The sequence below is a fragment of the Halichoerus grypus genome, chromosome 3, assembly GCF_964656455.1.
Source record: "Halichoerus grypus chromosome 3, mHalGry1.hap1.1, whole genome shotgun sequence".
Taxonomy (NCBI): domain Eukaryota; kingdom Metazoa; phylum Chordata; class Mammalia; order Carnivora; family Phocidae; genus Halichoerus; species Halichoerus grypus.
Window position 1 is genome coordinate 159,940,898 of NC_135714.1, and position 22,055 is coordinate 159,962,952.

At 41.7% G+C, this 22,055-nt stretch overlaps 1 protein-coding gene across 2 annotated transcripts in view; it reads left to right on the top strand.

Moving 5' to 3' along the window:
* Nucleotides 1–360: 360 nt before the first annotated feature.
* ENTPD4 (ectonucleoside triphosphate diphosphohydrolase 4) overlaps nt 361–22,055 on the top strand; it is a 40,545-nt gene continuing 18,850 nt past the window's right edge. For both annotated transcript variants that reach the window (XM_036075083.2, XM_036075084.2), the window contains exons 1-6: nt 361–541; nt 9,744–9,842; nt 11,035–11,232; nt 11,730–11,935; nt 14,817–14,967; nt 15,530–15,633. In XM_036075083.2, coding sequence (XP_035930976.1) covers nt 9,835–9,842; nt 11,035–11,232; nt 11,730–11,935; nt 14,817–14,967; nt 15,530–15,633 — 667 coding nt within the window. In that variant the 5' untranslated portion in view covers nt 361–541; nt 9,744–9,834. The remainder of the gene's footprint in view (nt 542–9,743; nt 9,843–11,034; nt 11,233–11,729; nt 11,936–14,816; nt 14,968–15,529; nt 15,634–22,055) is intronic.

Here is a 22,055-nt window from a genome sequence, read left to right on the forward strand (position 1 = left end):
CAACTGGTAAAGTTGTAAACCTGTCAAGAGTTCAGCGAAAATGCCTAGGTTTTCGAGTGTTATTTTCCATAAACCTTGGGGGCACAAAGGAAAGATAACCGCGGTGTCTGTCGTAAGCACACTGCCGCTCGCTGACTACCAGACCAGCTACGACTGGCGGTAACCAAGCCACACTACCCGTTACTTCTGTGATACCACTGTCACTTTTGGCACTCACTCCGCCCAAACCCCGCCGCGGTGATTACCCACAGCTCTGCCCTCCACGCCACTCTTCTCGGCTCAGGCCCCGCCCCTGGCTCAGGCCCCGCCCCCGGAGCTGCGGTTTCACCCCCCCCCCCGGCGTGCGCGCTCCCTGCGCTGGCGGTGACGCGCACGGGCCGGCGTCGGGGCGGCGGTGCTGCTCCCGGAAAGGAGCGGAGCCTCCAGGAAGCCGGTCCCGTGTTGCCGCCGCCACCACCGCGCTGCGGTGGCCGTGATGTCCTCCGGTCACAGCTTCCCGCTGCCGGGAGCTCCGGCCGCCGAATCGGGTGCTGCCGAGCAGGTGAGGCGGCCTTACCGGCGCGGACGAGGGGAGGGCGGAGAAGCGGCCGGCGGAGCTGGGACGGTTGAAGTGTGGGGCCCGGCGCGGCGGCGAGGGCCGCGGATGAACCCCTCTGTCCGGGGAGCCCTCCCCGCGCGGGCTGGCGGTCTTCCTGGAGTCCGCGCCGCTTCCGCCGCCCGGGCCGCGCGGCCACATCCGGGCAGCAGGTGCTCTCCCCCAGCCCCTGGCAGGAGAAACTGGCATGGTGCTGTCGCGCCTGTTCCGGTGGCCACGCTGGATTTTCGCTCTCTCACACTCAGTGTGGGCGGATCTGGCCCCCACTGGGGAGAGACCTGGCGAGGGAGAGGGGATGCTGCACCGACTGCTTCTTGCCTGCCGCCTCATCCTAGCATTAGTACTTTCAGCCTCGGTTTTGCTTTGCTCTGCTCTTACTAAGTTTTATGCTTTAGATTGCCCCTTGGAAAAATGGAACTAACTGGGCAATAAAGTGATTGTGAGAGCAGTGTTTCTCAAACCTGAGTAATGCGTGGACACCTTTTAAGGACACAGATCTCATTCTGTAGAATATGTCCCAGAACTTACAAGAGCCCCCAGACCCGTTAGATGAAGACTGGTGCAGAGCATTTTCAGAGAACATTTATCACTATTAGGAAGGAAAAGAGATGCTTTACAGTTCTGGAACTTCAATGCTAGAAGATAAACTAGAAATCATTAAAGAATTCTAGAGACTCAAATCCCTAGTTTGATTTCACATGGCAGCGTTTACCGTGTCTTGCTTTGCGTACTGAAATTTTTCCAGCCTTGGAGGCTTAAAAGAATCATTCTTTGTGATAATCTTGTATTTGACGTTATCTTGTCTTTGTATTAGGTTTATTCAGTTTGACAGATTAGCAGAATTTTAGAATGGGGTACTAATTTGCATAAGTGGTTTAATGATTTCTTTCTGTGTTTACCTTAGCATTGATTAATCACTTGTGTCTGTTACATATTGAATCTATGGTTTACATTCTTCCAGGTCTAATTGGAAGGCCTGATCTCAACTCCTGTGTCTATAGTCTAGAAGGAAGGAAAAAAGTAATAAAAGTTGATCTAAGGATTTATATTCTGTACATATTTATTCAACATGTTTATTTAAAATAAACTACACTTGGGGTGCCTGGCTGGCTCAGTCAGTAGAGCTTGCGACTCTTGATCTCGGGGTCATCAGTTTAAGCCCCATGCTGGACATGAAACCTACTAAAATAAATAAATAAATAAAATAAAACAAACTACACTTGAATAAAGAGAAGATTCAGAGTGTGGGAAAACATTAGAAAGTAAAACAGGTTAAATCTTGTCAAAGAAAAATATTGGACCAGTGCTTTGAAAGAAGTGTAATATTGAGAGTAGAACATACTAGAAGTGATATTAGTAAAGGCCAGAGGCAAGAATGAGAAGAGTGTATGTGGACAAGAAGAGACCCACCTCACTACAGCAGAGAGATGTTATCTGGGGCTGAGGAGAGAAGAAGTTGATAAAATTAGATGGGACCAGTTGATGGATGTTAAGATTTCAGATGCCACACAGGGAAGTTGGTGTTGACCTGTAGGCTCCAGAAGTTTCTTCAGCTGATCATATTTTGAAGGCAGCATTTTACACAGGTGTTTCTGAAGTGTCGTGTTCAGAGTAAAGGCAGAAGGTAGTTGATCTGCCTAGAGTCTGTCTTGAGGTAGTGATGTCTGCTGTGGTGATTTTAGATGTGTGAACTAACTGATTTAGATGTGTGTTTGAAAAAGACTTGACAGGACCCAATGAATGATATAAGATGTAGACACACAGATAAGTAGGATTCAAGGTTAAGAACCAGGTGACCCCAGCCAGTAGTGATATCCCACTTGGCCTAGAGAATTTGGATGGTGGTCTTAGTTTCTGCCAAAAGATTGTGACCCCAGATTTGGACCTAAACAAGTTGTAGTAACAGGGTGTCAGTAAGCTCAGGATGTGGAATTGGAATTTGAGGAAAGTCAGAGTTGCAGATTTCAGAAATTGCAGAGGTGATGCAGGAAAAGTGTGACCAGTAAAAGGTCATTTAAAATAGGGACCAGTATTTTGCAAATGAATAGTGAGAGGTAGGAAGAGGTTTGATTAGGACTTGCTATTAAAAAATAAAATTTTTAAAGGGCGCCTGGGTGGCTCAGTTGGTTAAGCGACTGCCTTCGGCTCAGGTCATGATCCTGGAGTCCCGGGATCGAGTCCCGCATCGGGCTCCCTGCTCGGCAGGGAGTCTGCTTCTCCCTCTGACCCTCCTCCCTCTCATGCTCTCTGTCTCTCATTCTCTCTCTCAAATAAATAAATAAAATCTTTAAAAAAAAAAAAAAAAAAAAAAAATTTTTAAAATTAAATATTGAAATGTAGATCATAAACGCAACTATGTGCATTCTTCTAAAACAAAGAATGAATTAAGTTATTTTGATGTCTTTCCCCACAGCCCAGTGAGGCACAGCGTCCTGCACTTCCCTTTGGCTTCTCATTCTCCCAAGGCAGTTGTTTCTTTTTCTTTTCTTTTTTTTTTTTTTTTTTAAGATTTATTTATTTTAGAGAGAGGGAGGGAGAGAAACACACGTGCATGTGAACAGGGGGAGAGGCAGAGCGAGAGAATCTCCAGCAGGCTCCCCGCCGAGCACAGAGCCCCCGCTGCAGGGCTCCATCCCATGACCCATGAGGTCATGACCTGAGCCCAAACCAAGACTTGGACACTCAACCTACTGAGCCACCCAGGTGCCCTGACAGTTGTTTCTTTTTCTTTTTCTTTTCTTTTTTTTTTAAGATTTTATTTTATTTATTTGACAGAGGGGGAGCGGCAGGGAGAGGAAGAAGCAGGCTCCCTGCTGAGCAGCACCCCCCCCCCACATGGGGCTCAATCCCAGGACCCTGGGATCATGATCTGAGCCGAGGGCAGACGCTTAACCGACTGAGTCACCCAGGTGTCCCCTGACAGTTGTTTCTTTCTTACAAAGTTCTGCCTAAGTGTGTGTGGGCTCCTTTGATTGTTCAAGGTCCTCTTGTAATCCTGTGATATTTATATCATTCTTTTCTTCATGTCATCTTACCTTTCCGTACTCAGGTCTAGCTCTTCCAGAATCTCATTTGTCTATGATTTTGTTTGCTTGTGATTTGAGAATTTGCTAATGTCTGTCTCATTGCATGCTGCATTTTTCACGAGAAGAGCCATTTTACTTTGCAATTGATTTATATTGTTTTCACTGTTTTCCTTAGGACTAACAGTGAGAAACTGACAGAGACATTGAACCATGACCTTATGGACTTCTCTCCACTAGAGAATGTTCAGCTAAGGAGGGCCTCCCCACTAGCTGAAATCATGAGTCAGTGCATCTCTCTGGTGGTAGGTCTAACACAATTTAAGCCTTTTAAAAACATGGCAGTTTTATGTAACATTCGAGTTTGCCTTCCTAAACTCTGGTGCCAAGATTCTTAGCCACAAATACAATTGGAGTTTACATTTTGAGATCAAATTACCATATTGCTGACTGCTGGGTAATAGTCATACTTTTGTCCTAAATAAAAGTAATTACTTCAGCAGTTTATAAGCTGTCCTATTTTCCTCTCTCTTTAAGCACCAATTTTGTCACTTACAAAAATATCTATTTATCCTTTTTGTCAAAATCCTCACGTATCTCAAAAAAAAGTTCTAAGACAAACACCAGATTAAGTAATGTTTACCAAGTTTGCTATGATCATTCTAAACAGTGCAACTTCCTTGAAATGTGTTCTCTTTTCCCTTCTCCCATTGAAAGTGTACCTCTCACCTCCAAGAATCTTTTCCTGTTCCCTAGCCTCCAGTGTGCTCTTCTCTGAACTGTTATAGCAAGAGTCCGGATAATTTAACATTGCCTTTTGTTATTTTCTTGATTATTTTACGGGTATTAGAATTTTCTCTGTAACCAGTCTGCACACTCCTTGAAAACTGGAGCCAGGTTTGTTAATCCTCTGCGCCCTTCCTATCCCCTCCAAGCTCGCATCATTGAATCATTAAAGGTCTTTCTTCCCCCTAGGTCCTTGACTTTAAGCTGTTAATTAGAACATTCTTTTCTTTTGTTCTTAGTTCAGCTCTCACATAATTACCGATTTTTAAAAATGTTCAGATTCGAATTCCTATGTCATGGTTTCTAGCATAAGCTTTCTTGATATATCCAGAAGAGGATTTGATGCTGGAAACTGGAGATCTCAGTTGAAGGTAGCTTGTTGTTTTGTTTTGTTTAAGATTTTATTTATTTATTTATTTGACAGAGAGACAGCGAGAGAGGGAGGGAACACAAGCAGGGGGAGTGGGAGAGGGAGAAGCAGGCTTCCCGCTGAGCAGGGAGCCCGATGTGAGGCTCGATCCCAGGACCCTGGAATCATGACCTGAGCCGAAGGCAGACGCTTAACAACTGAGCCACCCAGGCGCCCCGAAGGTAGCTTGTTAAAAATAGTTTTGTTGTCTCTTCTGCTGATAAAATTCATCTATGCCCTTTAAGAAATAAAGGCAAACCTAGGGAAGAAAAATAGATGATCTGTTATCTCACTACTTCGCAGTAACCAACCACTGTTAACATTTTGGTTTCTATACTTCCATTCCCCTGCTCTATGCGTGATGTGTTTTTTTCACGTAATATATCATGGATATCTGTCTCTGTCAATAAATACAGATCTGCATCATCACTTTTAATAATCATATTGTGCTCCACCACTACAGAAATGGTCCACATGTAATGTAGCCCACCCCCTATAATGCACATCAGTAACCATGTTTTGCTATACCCAATACTATCATGAATTTCTTTACACGTTTTAATTTTTTTAACAATTTTATTTGAGAGAAAGCGAGAGAAGAGAGTGCACAAGCGGGGTGGGAGGGGCAGAGGGAGAGGGAGAAGCAGACTCCCTGCCGATAGGGGACTCGATCCCAGGGTCCTGGGATCATGACCTGAGCCCAAGGCAGACGCTTAACTGACCAAGCCACCCAAGTGCCCTACACATATTTTATTGAATTTACCCTATTATTTCCTAAGGTTGAATTTCTGTGTGATAGAGCACAGGGTAAGCATGTTTAAAATTTTTGTATATGTTACCCATATACCCATACCCCAGAAGGTTAGTACCTATTTAGATTCTCCATGACAGTATTCCCCTTTGTTAGCAAAGTATTGTCAGACTTTAATCTCCACCAATCTGAGAGTGGTGAAGTCTTGTTTTTCTTTATGTTTCTCTAAATACAAATGAAGTTATATCAGCCATTTGTATTTCTTATTTGGTGAATTTCCAATTATCCTTGCTCATTTTTCTATTTCAGTGTTTCTCTTATTTATTTAGAAGAACCTTTTATATATCAGGGATATTTACCTTTTGTTATAGATGTTTCAGGTAACTTTCCCAAGCCTTGTGTATTTGGGAAGGGATTTTTTTTTAAAACACTCAGAAGTCTTAAACTCATATAGTCTGTTTTCTTGCATTTATGGATTGAGACATTGATGTCAGTTGTAGAAAAGCCTTACTCATTCTGAGTTGGGTACATTTTCATCTTACATTTTTATGCATATTTTTAACATTTAAATTTTTGAACCATTGGAATTCTCATAAAAGTTGTGATGTAGTAATCTCACCATATTCAAATGCTGAAAGATAGCTACTTTATAAAAACACATTAAAATTCATTTAAACATCTCAGTAATTGACATTTTTTTTCTTTTTTGTGTAAACTTTTAAATCACAAATATTGTTTGTCCCAAGTGTTGGGTACATGGTCTGATATGGATACCATATTGAAACCTGAATGAATTAAAGTGATTTTTTCCCCCTTCTGTCAAGTAGGCATCATTAATACTTTTTACTCTAATATGTGTGTCTGTGTGTGTGTGTGTTTTATCCCCTCTGCTACATTATAAATTATTTCAGGGCTGGGTCCATACCTGATTCATCTTTACTTCTCCCATTTCCAGCCATCCATGAAGCAGACAATACTTGTGTGACAGGCACTGGTCACTGGGGAAACAGAAGAATAAGAGGCTGCCCCTGCCAATGAGAGGCTTGCCACGTAATGAGAAAGTCAACCACAAGTATAATACAATAGCCCACTAATGTGATGAGCAAATGCTCTGGGGGTATGAGGACTAGGGACGCTTTCACAGAGGAATCAGGCCTAACTTGTGTTAGTCCACCAACAGATGGACCCGAAAGAGAGAAGCATTCTAGAAAGGTAGAGGAATGTGGGGCCTTTCAGTGACTCACTGCTTGTGTTTAGTATGGCTAAAGCAGAGGGTACATATCTGTCTAGTCTGTTGGGATAGGACTAGAAAGACAAGGACAAGATCAGTGCTGTCTAATGCAGAAGCTCCATGTGCCTACTGAGCACTTGAAATATGGCTAGTGCAACTGAGGAACCGCATTTTTCATTTTAATTCCTTTAAATAGCCACACATGGCAATGGCTCCCCCTATTGAACAGCATGAGACTAGACCGTGAGAGCCCTCCTTTACCATCCTAAGGAGTTAGGACTTCTTCCTGAGTGGGAGAGAAAAGTGGGGAGGTGGGAAAAAAATGGGGCGCCTGAGTGGCTCAGTCTAAGCATCTGACTCTTGATTTCAACTCAAGTCATGATCTCAGGATTGTGGGATCGAGCCCCGCGTCAGTGCAGAGTCTGCTTGTCCCCCCTCCCTCCGCTCCTTCCCCCTGTTTGTGCTCTCTCTCTTTCTCTTTCCTTTAAATAAATAAATAAAATCTTAAAAAAAAAAAAAAGAAAAAAGTTGGGAGGTGGGGAGGTGTCAGGATTCCCAGTTGTTTTGGAAAGATCACTCTAGTGTGTAAGTTCTTAACCTTTTGGGTCCCAGTTGACGTTTTGCCAGGCACTTTCCTAGGGTTCTTGGTACTGGGAATGCAGCAGTCAGCCAAGCCGACAGAAATGTGGCCCCTTGTGGAACTTGACACATGAGCAAGAGAAATGCAAACACACACACACACACAGTATGTTAGAGACAAGGATAAGAGTGTGGGTTCTCATGCTGGAATCTCAGCTTTTTTGTATACAATCATCTTCTGTTAGCTGTGTGACCTTAGGCAAGTTACTTAGCCTTTCTGCCGCTCCTGTAAAATGTGATACAAGTAGTGCCTACCTTGTGGGTCATTAAGAGGAATAAATTAATATTTGTAAGTAAGCAGGACCTAGCACATAAAAAGCTCTATTTAATAAATAAGTAAAAGCTAAGGGAAAAAATAAAAGAGATGGGTGGAGAGGATAGCTTGATAGATAGATTGGGTGGCCAGGGAAGGCCTCCCTGAGAAGGTGACACTGAGTGAAGACCTGGGGGAAGTGAGAAAGTGAGTCACCCAGATGATTTCTAAGCAGAGGGAGCAGCGCGTTCGGAGGCCTGGAGACCAGACAGCACCTGGCATGTTTGAAGACAGCCAGGTCTACGGCCATACCACCGTGAACGTGCCCGATCTCGTCTGATCTCGGAAGCTAAGCAGGGTCAGGCCTGGTTAGTACTTGGATGGGAGAAGACAGCCAGGACGCCAGTATGGCTGGTATGGAGTGAAAAGGGAGAGCAGACGATGAGATCAGAGCAGTGACAGGTGGCAAGGTCCCGTGGACCACGGAAGTCAGAGTAAAGCCTTCGGCACGTACTCTAAGTGCAGTGGGAGCCACTGGAGGATTTCAAGTATGAGAGTAAGGGGATCACGGGCCTGAGCAGGGATGGGGGGAGTGTCAACTTCACGTGAAGAATCTGTGCCTAGGGGCGCCTGGGTGGCTCAGTCGTTAAGCATGTGCCTTCGGCTCAGGTCATGATCCCAGGGTCCTGGGATCGAGCCCCACGTTGGGCTCCCTGCATAGCAGCGAGCCTGCTTCTCCCTCTGCCTGCCGCTCCCCCGGCTTGTGCTCTCTCTCTCTGTGTCAAATAAATAAAATCTTAAAAAAAAAAAAAAAGTGTGCCTAAAGGTCTTGGTTGAAGAATTGGAGAGCCACTGGGTTGACACTGCAGGTAGGAGACTTAACTTGTTAGGCTGCTGTTCTGATAGACCGGGCAAGAGATGAGAAAAGGAACAGATTTTAGATAAAGTGAGGTTAAAAAAATGGAGGGAGGAATCCGTAAGAAACTGGCTGTGGAAGGTAAAGGAGAACAAGGGGTCAGGCCTGACTCCCTCGTTTCTGGTTTGAGCAGCTTGGAGGAATTGAGACTGAGATTGTAGGGCGGGCCAGGTTAAGGGAAAAGGTAGGGAGGATTGCAGTACAAGTGTGGGTTTTAGAACTGTTTTTCATGGGCCGCTGCAGTGTTCAGATGGAGGTATCAGTAGGTGCTTGAAGATCTCTATAGCTGTAGCTCAGAAGAGAAGCCTGGGGTGGAGAAAGAAGTTTTTGAGTGATCTGCTAATTGAAGCCGTCAGTGAGATTGATCAGGAGCAGAGATCAGAGTTGGGGGAGAATGGAGCCTAGCCAGGAAGAAGCCCAGGGCACGGCGGAGCAGCCAGGCCTTTAGGAAGGAGACCTGGGGGCGTCCTTGCTGCTCAAGGGCTAGGAAGCCGGCAAGGGCAGACAGCTGCCTTGAGAGGCCTGGAAGAGGTAAAGCCACAAAACCAAGGAAGATGGAGGTCTTTGGATCCAGTAGGTCAGAAGGAGGCCCTGGCTGTCAGCCCCCACTAGCCCTTGTTTTCTCTGCGAATTGAGGCCTGGGGACTGAAGGAGTGCGAGGCGGTAGTGGGGGATGCGCCGGAGCGGACTTGGAACACGGTACCTTGTGTGGTACTTTGTGCGTAAGCTGACCTCTCTCTTCTGTGAGTCCATATTTCAGATTCCCATTCAGTGAATTTTTCTGCCTACTGCCCCCACCCCGAGTCTCCCTTAATTCAGTACCTATTTGATGAGCTGGTATTTTGGGGTCACTGATTGGCTTTTAGGTGGAGAGCACTAACTAGTTGCCAAACTATTACCATCTCTTTCCAATTTTAGCGAGCACCAGACTATTACCATCTCTTGATTTAGGCCTATATCTCTGACAGCATGAAATTGACTTAGAAGTGTGGTGCTCAGAATAGGCCCTTCCACCTGCTTCAGTGCAAGGTTCATGTCACAGATTATGTGTGGTTGGATTTAAACCCGTACTTGGTAAAAGAACATAGATGTCTTCTTGGATTGTGCCATCTTTATGACTTTTCTCACTTTCTGGAACAGGAGGTCTCTAACTCCAGGAGGACCCCATTATTTCTGTAATGGTGTGTGAGGACTGACTCCTAGAACGTTGCCTGGTCTTGGACCCATCAGCATGGGGAGGTGAGTGATGGTGTCTCATCACTGGTACTTGTAAAACCTGAGGTTTTGGTGCCACAGGAGCAGATCCTGAAAGGAAAAAAAAATCTGAATTCCAAGTGAAAAGTGTCCAAAATTATGCTACACTTCTGTTTAACAACTTTGTTCTTCCAGGCCTCACTGGGGTGCCTGTTACAGAAAGTGGTCATGCCAGGTGGATTCTGCAGGGGTTAACGTAGCTTACTGTGAAGGGCAGGTGTGTTGGAATCTGTGAGGGGTCGTATTAAGCACAGTATAACTGTCTGAAAGCCTTAGAGGAGTGGGCAGGGGATGACACACTCTGTGGAGTGGCCCAAGGACCCACCTGGAGACTAGACGCTGCAGGTGGAAACCTCCGTTAGGTTAGCAGGATATCTACCCCTTCTGTGAGGTATTTTAGTCCAGGAAGCACTCTTTAAAGAAATTAACCACAAAACAATAACATCTATTCTAAACGTAGCAAGCTTTTTGTAAGCCTAATAATAATCTCTTAATCCTGACATAAATGGAGAAGAAAAGTGTTCATTTGCAAAAATGTCTCAGAAATAATTCTAAAAACACAGGACATACAAAACTCATTTATTGACTTTATTATGGGGATGTTATTAAAGATACTGTTTGTCTGCCATTTTCTCACTCAGTCATCAGGGAGAAATTTGCCTTGGGATTCAGTGTTAAGAAAATCTTCCTCCTCCTGAGTTGTTTATATGTTTCTAATCTCATGGATAAGGTTTTGGCCTTTAGGCCACCTTTACAGGCCTGTCTTATTACATGTATTTCTTTGTACTGAATTGTTTCTCGGTTTCATCATCCTTAAACGGGAGTTCATTATAGATTTATATATTTATTGTATTTAACTGACTCTTGTCTCTAATTTTTTTTCTTTTGGAACAAAGCATGGTACAAATAATAACCTACATAATATTGTCAAGAAAGGCGGAAAAACACAGAAGTGTCATAACCATCAGGGTGTAATTTTCATTCATGTAGTTTTATAATAATGAGTAAAATAGCAAAATAGCAATAGGGGAGATGCTGGCCTACAGATACCTCCCAGCAGGGAAACGGGTGGCTTGAGCCAAGTGTCTTAACCTTGAGATCAGTTTAGGTGAGGAGAGGCCTCTTTGGAGCAGATTGCTTTAAAATCTGGTCTTTTTTTTTTTTTTTTTAATTTTAGGATCGGCATCTCCTGTCTTTTCCCTGCTTCCTGGCATTTTAGCATCTCTCCAGTGGGGTGTCCTCGAATTCTGAATACCAATTTACGCCAGATTATTGTTATTAGTATCTTGGCTGCTACTGTTTCGCTTTTATACTTTTCTGTTGTTATAATCCGAAATAAGTATGGGCGACTCTCCAGAGATAAGAAGTTTCAAAGGTAAGAGAAAAAACATTTCTAGATGGGATGCTTCATTTTACATTAGGGATTAGGTTGGAAGTGAAGGAGCCTGCAGCTGTAGGAAACAGAACCTGTGCCGAATACGGCATGGCAGGAAAAATTAAACTGTTGGAAACTGTTTAATCATTAACCACCAAATCCACATCGTAAGAGAATTTAAACATAAGCTTCTCCTGTGATATCTTTTAAGCTGATTTTTCAGTTAAGGTCAATAGTTTGGGAATAGTTTTGTTTCTCAGAACTTGTTTGAACTTCTTAAAAGGAGTAATGATTGTGTATCTGATTTAGATTACCTTTATCACTGTCACTCATTTTGTTTTCTTTTGACTCTTTAATCATTTGGCAGTTGTAAAAATGCAATTGTGGGTCAGCTCAGAATTCACAGGCTTGGTGTTTATTTATTGCATTTGCTCTGTTCAGGTTCAGGATGAGAGTCTCTATCTCAGTAAAGGCGTGTGTTCATTTTTCTGAACAAGGTACTTGGCACGAGTTACTGACATTGAAGCTACAGACACCAGTAACCCCAATGTGAACTACGGTATCGTGGTGGACTGTGGTAGCAGTGGGTCTCGAATATTCGTCTATTGCTGGCCAAGGCACAACGGCAATCCTCATGATCTGTTGGATATCAGACAAATGAGGGATAAAAACCGGAAGCCAGTGGTTATGAAAATAAAACCCGGTACGTAAAAGATAAATATCTGATTGATAATCGGGTTCTGTCCTTTCTCTGTGAGGTCGTTCATGTCCTCCTCTCCCTCTCCCCGCAGTCATTGCCCTGGTTCAGAGCTCACACCAGGACCTGATTGTTTCACTTTCTTTCCCCTCTTCTGTCCATCCCGCATGAGGCAACTAACTCCTTGATAAAATATCCAAAACCATGTCTTTCTTGTGTCTCCTGCGGCATTTATCACAGTGCCTTACTCATGTGTCTACTCAAGTGTTTGCTAGTTGACATTAATTATGGAGGGATTTTTTTTTCCCTATTTGGTAGCCATTGGTCTCTATCCCTAAAGACAGGCTAATTTCAGGTAACTCATGGATATCTGTACTCTGATACATTGGTATGTATTTCTCTTTTTTCCCCTCATTTTTAAAAAGTGCTCCAATATATTTCTTTTTTTTTTTTTTAAGATTTTATTTATTTGAGAGAGCGTGAGAGCGCACGTGCACAGGTGGGGGAGGGGCAGAGGGAGAGAGAGAATCTCAAGCAGACTCTGTGCTGAGTGCAGAGGGGGCCCTGAGATCATGACCTGAGCCCAAACCAAGAGTCATACACTTAAATGGCTGATCCACCCAGTGCCCCCCAATATATTTTTAATCATCTACATTATTTAATAAGAGTGACTATAGAACTTAGAAGAGCTGATGTTATTATGTCCAGTTTTTAAAGCTGTCAGTTTCTAAGTCAGTGTGCTGTGTAAAAATTGGGATTTGCTTTCTCCATTAAACAATTTAAATCGGTGGTTCTCAACCTTTTTCTGTATGTACACCATTTCCATGGGCATTGCCCCTCTGTCAGAAGTATTAGGAATGGAAGGTGTCCAGGAGTACCTTGCAATAGGCATTTTATGTCTTGATAGTTGATAATCACTGACTTAAACAGTGGACCACAGGGGTGCCTGGCTGGCTCAGTTGGAAGAACATGTGACTCTTGATCTCAGGGTCATGAGTTCGAGCCCCATGTTGGATGTGGGGATTACTAAAACAATAAAATAAACTTAATAAAACAAAGGACCACAGATCTTAATAGAGATTCAGCACTTTTATTTCATCTTGCTAGTATGTTAAATAGTAAAATATTAAACCCAAACAACCCAAGGAATTTATCTTGTAAAATATTAGAGAATGTTGATAAAAAAATAATTATCTTAGCTTATTCTCTCCTATTTCAAATATGTAAATGTAAAGGAGGTTCAGTTTTAATGATAAAATACCTTTCCTCATAAAATGGTTCCTAATGACATTGACTGTGGGCTCTTTGAGTCCTCCCCACTCTTCACTGAATAATTTAGGCCCCACTTCCTTCTTCAGGCAACCCTTAACAAGTTGATTATTCTTTGATGTTTGGGCAGCTGGGTACCAGCATATTGCTTAGAAAATCCAAAACCTCTACCTCATTTCTTACGTTAAAGAGAGGGAACTTAATCTGAGTCTCTCATATAAGCATTATTTTGATGTCAAAGTACATTTCCATGAACAAAGATCATCTTTTTTCTGTAAGTCTTAATGAATGACTGTGAATTTCTAGTTTTCTGTTATCCCATTCCTTAAATTTTCCTGTATTCCTAATCTAGAAACATTTTCAGGGTTAAAGTAATGTTGATCAAATAAAGAATTCACCAGAAGACTGAAAAATAGAAGTCTATGAAGCACATTGCATTTCCTCTAGCTTCACATCCCGGGCTCCATCATGATCAAACTGCTCACATGAAATAAGATCAAATCTTTCATGTCTTGGAGTTGTCCTTTGGGACATCATCCCAGGCTTAACATGGTTCTTTCTGATGCTACAGAAAGTGTTGGAAGTAGAAATTCAAGTACCTTTTTATAGCACTTCTCTGTCCTGAAGCAGGGACTCTCATGTATAGCATTTCAGCAAAGCTCTCAAAATTTCCTTACTTAATAGATTCTGGATAGGTTGGGGCTTGGCATCTGTTAAAACAGCATTGTATGTGGAGTAAAAAAAAATCTGACTTTTGGTCTGTTTTCTGCTGATTGCTCTGACAAATCACTTAATCTTTCTGGATCCACAGTTTCCTAATCTGTGAAATGAGAAATTTTTGGACTTCTAAAATTTGAAGCCAGGAAGACACCCTTTGTATAGGGAATGGTCGAGGGATCGCCAAGACTGGAGGGTAGGATATGTTGCATCAGGCTGCCAGAAGGGAGGAGGAGAAGTGAAATAATGTGAGAGGAACCAGGGAGAGGCGATCAGTGACACCCAGAACACATACTGGGGGAGGGAGAAGGATTTTATCCAGAATCCTGGCTTGGGCTGCTGGTTGGCTAGTGATGGTGGTCACTGGGGTAGGTAACAAGCAGCAAGAGTAGATTTGTAGTGAAGTTGAGTTCAGGTTTGTATGTGTATGTTGAGTTTGGGGGTCTGTGAGGACAAGACCTGGCCATGTCTAGTGGACAGTTCCCACATACTGATCTGGAGGTTGGGAATGTGATCTGGGGGCTGCTGGTGAGATTTGGAGATCTGAGACACAAAGATAGCGGTGGCAGCCAAAGGAATGAGTGAGCTTGCCTGAACAAAGTGGGAACCTGTTCTGGAGGGCAGGTGCGTGAGCTCACGTGCTGTCGATCCCAGTGTCTGACACATAGTGGTTGCTCAACTGGGTCTCTTTTTTGGAGACTGAGAAGAGAGCCTAAGACTGAACATTTAGTACCACCACCATGTAAGGAAGAGAGACTGTGGAGGTTGTTGCTAGAAGGAGAGGGAAGAACTAGGAGAGTGTGGTGTATAGCCAGAATTTCTCTCAGATGAGCCACATTGAAGAAACATAACTTGTTAATTAACTATCTACTTGTTAACAGAAGTGTCCTTTTTTCTGTAGGCATTTCAGAATTTGCTACCTCTCCAGAGAAAGTCAGCGATTACATTTCTCCACTCTTGAACTTTGCTGCAGAGCATGTACCACGGGCAAAACACAAAGAGACGCCTCTCTACATTCTCTGCACAGCTGGAATGAGAATCCTTCCTGAAAGGTGACCCTCTGCATGGGATCAGGGCAGGCCAGGCCCGGGGGGGTGGCCATGGTGTTGGCGATGGTGGTAGTGGTGGTGTATTCCCCACCCCCCACCCCCAGCCCTTTTCCTTCTCTTCCTCCTCTTCCATTATCACCACCAAAAGGAAGACAGTAAAAATTCTTTCTTCAAATTTGGAATAGTACCAGAACTATTCAAGAACTTAGCCAGAACTCACCAAAAATCTTTTTATGTATCGTTTATTACTATAAATAGTAAACTATAAAGTAAACAACTATAACCTATAAAGTGGTCATAAAAAAAACCCTGATTTTGTGTGTGATTAATTTAACGATTGCAGTTGTAGTTTTACATCTGGGAATCACAGAATTGACCCAACTCATGAAATTCCTTCCTAAAATAGTTTTATTCAGTGAATTACTTTGGATTTATAATTTACTGTTTTTGTACAGGATATACCACAGCCATAGTTTTTGTTTTGTTTTCTTTTGCTTTTTCCTCTTTTTAAAACAGAAAAATGTAGGCTCCATTTTGATGTGTCAATTTTGGGGTTGTCTTCCAGCCAGCAGAAAGCCATTCTGGAGGACCTCCTGACTGATATCCCTGTGCACTTTGACTTTCTGTTTTCTGACTCTCATGCAGAAGTCATTTCAGGGAAACAAGAAGGTTGGTATATTGGTCTTCAACTTGAAATTTGGGAAGTTACTCCTTTAAATCCTCCCCATTTTCCCAGTGTACACTTCATTAAATTACTTTTACTATCTTAAAATTGAGGAAATCATACCCTTGAAATATTATTTTTAAATGGCAAAATTAGTTTCTTATATGACTGGTCTTTATTATCCGAACATTAAGCCATTTAAAAAATAGCTTAGTTTGTCTTTACCACATCCAGGAAACATACATGGGATTCATTTTGATAGAAAAGGTTTGTGTTCCTTGCCTAAGATATACAGCTTTTTGTAATTATGATAATTACTGTGTTATTGGAGCTTTCTGTTGATTTATTTGCTACAAAGGGGAAATTATTCTTGACTTTGATATACTGAGAAAATATTAGTTCTGTTTTCATGTAAATGATTCTACTTGAGAATGAAGTGACAAGTCAATGAAATATTATTTGGGGAAGAGTTTGCCAGAAATTAGAGACCAAAGCATTTATTTCAAAATCATCTATCATTTCAGCAAATACCTCCTCCGTCAAAGGCACTGTAGAAAATACAAACTGGGTGAAATTCAGATACTGCCATTGAGCTGTTTACAGACAAGTGAGGTACACAGTTAGCTGCCATGTGAGGTAGAGTCTTAGGTGCCATAAGGAAGGTAAGGAAAAAGTACCATGGGAGTTTGAAAAAGGGAGATTTTTTTTTTTCCTTGCTAGGGACATCATGGAACAAGTGACAACTTAAACTGTGCCCCTGGGGATAGCTAGTTATAAGCATGCTGGAGCATGGTAAGGGTAGAGCTCTGAGAGACGGATAGGAAGTACATTCCAAGCAGAAGAAATGATTTGAGTCAGTATAGGTTAGAAAAGCTGCACTGTGGACAAGGGAACAAAAATAGTTGGAGTGGCTTATGGCCCTTTTGAAAGGTGGTAGTATTATGAAAAGTTGCCCAGGTCTTGGTGGTGTCAGTGTCATGGCAACGTGAGTTGCTCCTTTTTTCTCTCCCTTTTGATTTAAAATTAATCAGACATCGTTAACCCAGAAAAAGCAACTCTGCATAGGACACCCAGCAGATCCATCCATCTGAATATGGGTGGCTTGAACCTCAGAGGAGGCCGTGGAGCCAGGCAGGTGGCAGCAGGGGCAGCCGTGGACCAACACAATTTTTCTAGCGGAGGAGGTGGAGGGTGAAGGTGGTGTTAGGGGTTTACCCGACAACGCATGCCAGTGATCTCTCTGAGCAGAGATTGCAGTGACTGAGAGGAGGGAAAGGAAAAGGAGGAAGGCACAGAGAATGTGTTTCCCGCTGTCTACCCCAGGATTCTGGCAAGAGGATCACCCATGGACCTCTGAGATCCCCACCCCCACTTGCAGATCCCCTACCAGGCTGTGGGCACATTCAAAGCCCCAAGTACTAAGCACACACTTCCACCAGCTCTGCGGTCACCCTTTTTTTTAAATTACCAACTGTTGAACTGTTAGAATCAAAGTAAAAAAAGCCTTACCTAAATAAGAAAGGTGTCCACAACTTGAAATGCAGCAGAAAGAGCACTTTTTATCAGACACTGAAAAATCATGTTAATATGGTATCACAAAAAGAACATGGCAGTTTTCCCAGTAATTGAGCCCAAAGACATAGAATATTTAAATCTAACTGATAAAGAATTTAAAATACTATTATAAAGAAATTCAGTGAGCTATAAGAAAACTCAAGCAAATACAGTGATCTCAGGAATAAAATGAATGAAGAGAAGGAGTACTTTACCAAAGAGATTAAACTTCTAAAAACCAAACATTCTGGAGCTGAAGAATTCAATACATGAGATGAAGAATGCACTAGAATGCATTGGAAATAGAGCAGATGGAGGAGAGAATAAGCAAGCCTGAGGATGGGAATATAGAAATGGTTCCCTTAAAAGGAGGAGCAAGAACTAAGATTTTTAAAAAGTGAAGAAACCCTATGAGAACTATCAGACTCCATTAGAAGAACCAACATAAGATTAGAGGGTATCCCAGAAGGAGAAGAGAGCGTATTTAAAGAGGTAACAGAGAACTTCCCAAACCCAGGGAAGGAACTGGATATGCAAGTCTATGAGGCTAATAGATCACCTTATTTATCTCAGTGCAAAAAGACCTTCTCCAAGACACACCACATTAAAACTGTCAAAAGTCAGTGATAAATTATTCTGAAGGAGACTAGGGAGAAAAAAGACAGTAACCTACAAAAGAAGTCCCGTCAAGAGTATCAGCAGATTTCTCAGCGGAAACTGCAGGCCAGGAGAGAGTGGAGTGACACTTTAAAGTATCGAAAAATACAAATTGCCAGCTGGGAATACTCTGACAAAGTTATCCTTTGGATATAAACGCGAAATAAAGGCTTTCCCAGACAAACAGAAGCTAAGGGAGTTCACCACCCCGAGATGACTTACAAGAAATGTTGAAAGGAGCTTTTCAAGCTGAAATGAAAAGAGGAAGGTACACCAAAGTCTGATTAAGGTGATAAATAGAAAAACTAACTTTTTTAGAATAGTATATTAAACAAGGAAAAAGGTTAAATGAAAAAGAACATTAAAAGTAACCATAGCCACTACAACTTGGTCACAGCATCACAGCATAAAAAGGTAATTTCTGACATCAAAAATATAAAAGGGGAAGAATAAAAGGATGGAAACTTTATAGGCGAACAAAAATAAATTGCTACCAGTAGAAAAAAGACTGTTCTACCTACGAGATGTTTTTGTTTTTTTTTTTGTTTTGTTTTGTTTTTATTTATTGACAGCACAAGCAGGGGGAGTGGCAGGCAGAGGGAGAGGGAGAAGCAGGCTCCCCGCCGAGCAGGGAGCCCGATATGGGGCTCGATCCCAGGACCCTGGGATCATGACCCGAGCTGAAGGCAGACGCTTAACCGACTGAGCCACCCAGGTGCCCCTACCTACGAGATGTTTTATGTTAACCTCATGGTAACCACAAAGCAAACATCAGAGACAAAACATAAAAAAAGGGGAGACTAAACAAACTGCAAATTTACAAAGGTAGACGTAAACAGAAGGAAGAAAACAAGGGAGAGACAAAATAACCAGAAGGCAAACATAAAATGGCAGTAGTAAATCCTTACATATCAGTAATCACCCTAAATGTAAACAGATTGAACTTACCAATCAAAAGTCACAGAATGGCTGGATAGATTTAAAAAAACAAGACCCAACTATATGCCATCTATAGGAGACACATTTCAGCTCTGAAGACACATATAGACTCAAAAAGGATGGAAGACAGTATTCCAAGCAAATGGAAACCAAAAAAAGGCAGGCATAGCCATATTTATATCAGATAAAGTAGACTGGAAGTCTGAAAGGGTAACGAGATAAAGAAGGTCATTTTATGATGATAAACATGCCAATACATCAAGAAGATAAAACATAAGTATATATGCTCCCAACACCCAAACATTGAGATATATTAAGCAAATACTAACAGGTCTTAAGGGAGAAGTAGAGAACAATAATAGTAGGGGACTTCAGAACCCCGCTATCAGCAATGGATGAATCATCCAGACAGAAAATCAACAAGGAAAAACATTGGAATTGAACCACATGTTAGCACAAATGGATTTAATAAATATATACAGGACATTCCATCCAATAGCAGCAGAATACACATTTTTTCAAGTGTACATGGAACATTCTCCAGGTTAGATCATATGACAAGACAGAGGAAGTCTTTTTTTTTTTTTTTAAGATTTTATTTATTTATTTGAGAGAGAGAGAATGAGAGAGAGAGCATGAGATGGGGGGAGGGTCAGAGGGAGAAGCAGACTCCCCGCCGAGCAGGGAGCCCGATGCGGGACTCGATCCCGGGACTCCAGGATCACAACCTGAGCCAAAGGCAGTCACTTAACCAACTGAGCCACCCAGGCGCCCAAGACAGAGGAAGTCTTATTAGCAAGTTTAAGAAGATTGAAATCATGGCAGCCATCATTTCTGAACACAATGGTAGGAAACTAGAAAAAAGAGGAAGGTGAGAAAATCTACAAATATGTGGAAATGAAACAGCACACTTCTAAACCAGTGGGTCAAAGAAGAATTCAAAAGGAAATAAAAAATTATCTCAAAACAAATGAAAATGGAAATAGAACATAGCAAATATTGTGGGATGTAGCAAGGGCAGTTCGGAGAGGAAAATTGATAGCAATAAAAGCAAATATTAAGAAATTAGATCTCAAATAAGCAATATAACATTACACCTCAAGGAACTAGAAGAATAAATGAAGCCCAGAGTTAGCAGAAAGAAGGAAATAATAAAGATCAGAGTGGAAATAAAATAAAAAAATCATGTGATCATCTCAAGCATTGTAGAAAAAGCACTTGACAAAATACAACATCCTTTCATGATAAAAATCTTTAGCAGAGTGGGTATAGAAGAAACATACCTCAACATAATAAAAGTCACATATAACAAACTCACAGCTAACGTTAGACTCAATGGAGAGAAATTGAAAGCATTTCCTTTAAGATCGGGAATAAGACAAGGATGCCTACTCTCATCACTCCTATTCAATATGGTACTGGAAGTCTTAGCTAGAGTAATTAGGCAAGACAAAGGAAAAGACACCAGATCAGAAAGGAAAAAGTAAAATTGTCATTATCTACTGATAATATGACTTTATATATAGAAAATCCTAAAGAGTCCATCAAAAAGCTGTCAATCATTGAATTAATCAACAGTTTCAGTAAAGTGGCAAGAAAACATATAGAACATATAGAAATCAGTTGCATTCCTTTACACTAATGATGAAGCATCTGAAAAAGAAAGAAAACTATCTCATTCACAATGGTATCAAAAACAAAATAAGAATAAACTTAACCAAGGAAGTGGAAGATCTTTTCAATAAAAACTACAAGACTTGACTGAAAGAAATGGAAGAAGACAAATTGAAAGACAACCCATGTTCATGGACCGGAAGAATGAATTTTGTTAAAATTGCCATACTACTCAAAGCCATCTACAGATTTAATGCAATCCCCATCACAATACCAAAAGCATTTTTCACAGAAATAGAAACAATCCTAAAATTTGGTGTGGAGTCACAAAAGACCCCAAATAGCCAAAACAATCCTGAGAAAAAAGAACCAAGCTGGAGGTATCATGCTTCAATTTCAAACCATCCTACAAAGCAGTGTTAATAAAAACAATATGGTACTGGCACAGAAAAGGACACATCAATCAGTGGAACAGAATAGAGAGCCCAGAATTAAATCCCAGCATATATCGCCAACTAATACTCAACAAGGGAGCCAAGAACACCCAATGGAGGAAGGATAGTCTCTTCAACAAATGGTGGTGGGAAAAATGAAGAAACACGTGCCTAACAATGAAATTGGACCCCTGTCTCACATCACTTGCAAACTAATTCAAAAAGGATCAGAGAGTTAAACATAAGACCTTATACCATAAACTCTTTGAAGAAAACGTGGGGAGGAAGCTCATCAATATTAGTCATGGCAAGGATTTTTTGGACATGACACCAACAGCACAAATAACAAAAGCAAAAACCAATAAACAGGACTATATCAAACTCAAAAGCTTCTGCACAGTACAAGAAACAACTAACAAAATGAAAAAGCAACCTACAGAATGGGAGAAAATTTTTGTAAGCCATATATTGGATAAGGGGTTAATATCCAAAATATATAAAGATCTCATACGACTTAATAAAACAGTTAAGAAACAATTTGATTAAAAACTAAATAGACATGGGGCACCTGGGTGGCTCAGTCAGTTGAGCATCAAACTCTTGGTTTCAGCTCAAGGCATGATCTCAGGGTCATGAGATCGAGCCCCACATTGGGCTCTATGCTCAGCCTGGAGTCTGCTTGAGATTCTCCCTCTCCTTCTGCCCCTCCCCACACATTCACTCGCTCTCTCTCAAATAAATAAATCTTTTAAAAAAAAAACTAGGCATTTTCCAAAGAGGACATCAGAATGGCCAACGGCACATAAAAAGATGCTCGGCATCACTGATCATCAAGGAAATGCAAATCAAAACCACCACAATGAGATTTTATCTCATACCTATTAGAATGGCTGTCATCGAGATGACAAGGTAGCAGGTGCTGCCAAGAATGTGGTGAAAAAGCCTTATATATTGTAGGTGGGAATGTAAATGGGTGCAGGCGCTATAGAAAACAATATGGAGATTCCTCGAAAAATTGGAAATAGGTGTACCATACAACCCAGTTATTCCATTTCTGGGTATATACGCAAAGAAAACGAAAACAGCATTTCACCAGGATGCCTGCACCCCCATGTTTATCGCAGCATTAGTTACAAGAACCAAGATAGAGAAACAACCCAAATACTCATCAATGGATGAATGGTTAAAAAAGATGTAGTACATACACACAATGGAATATTATTGAGCCA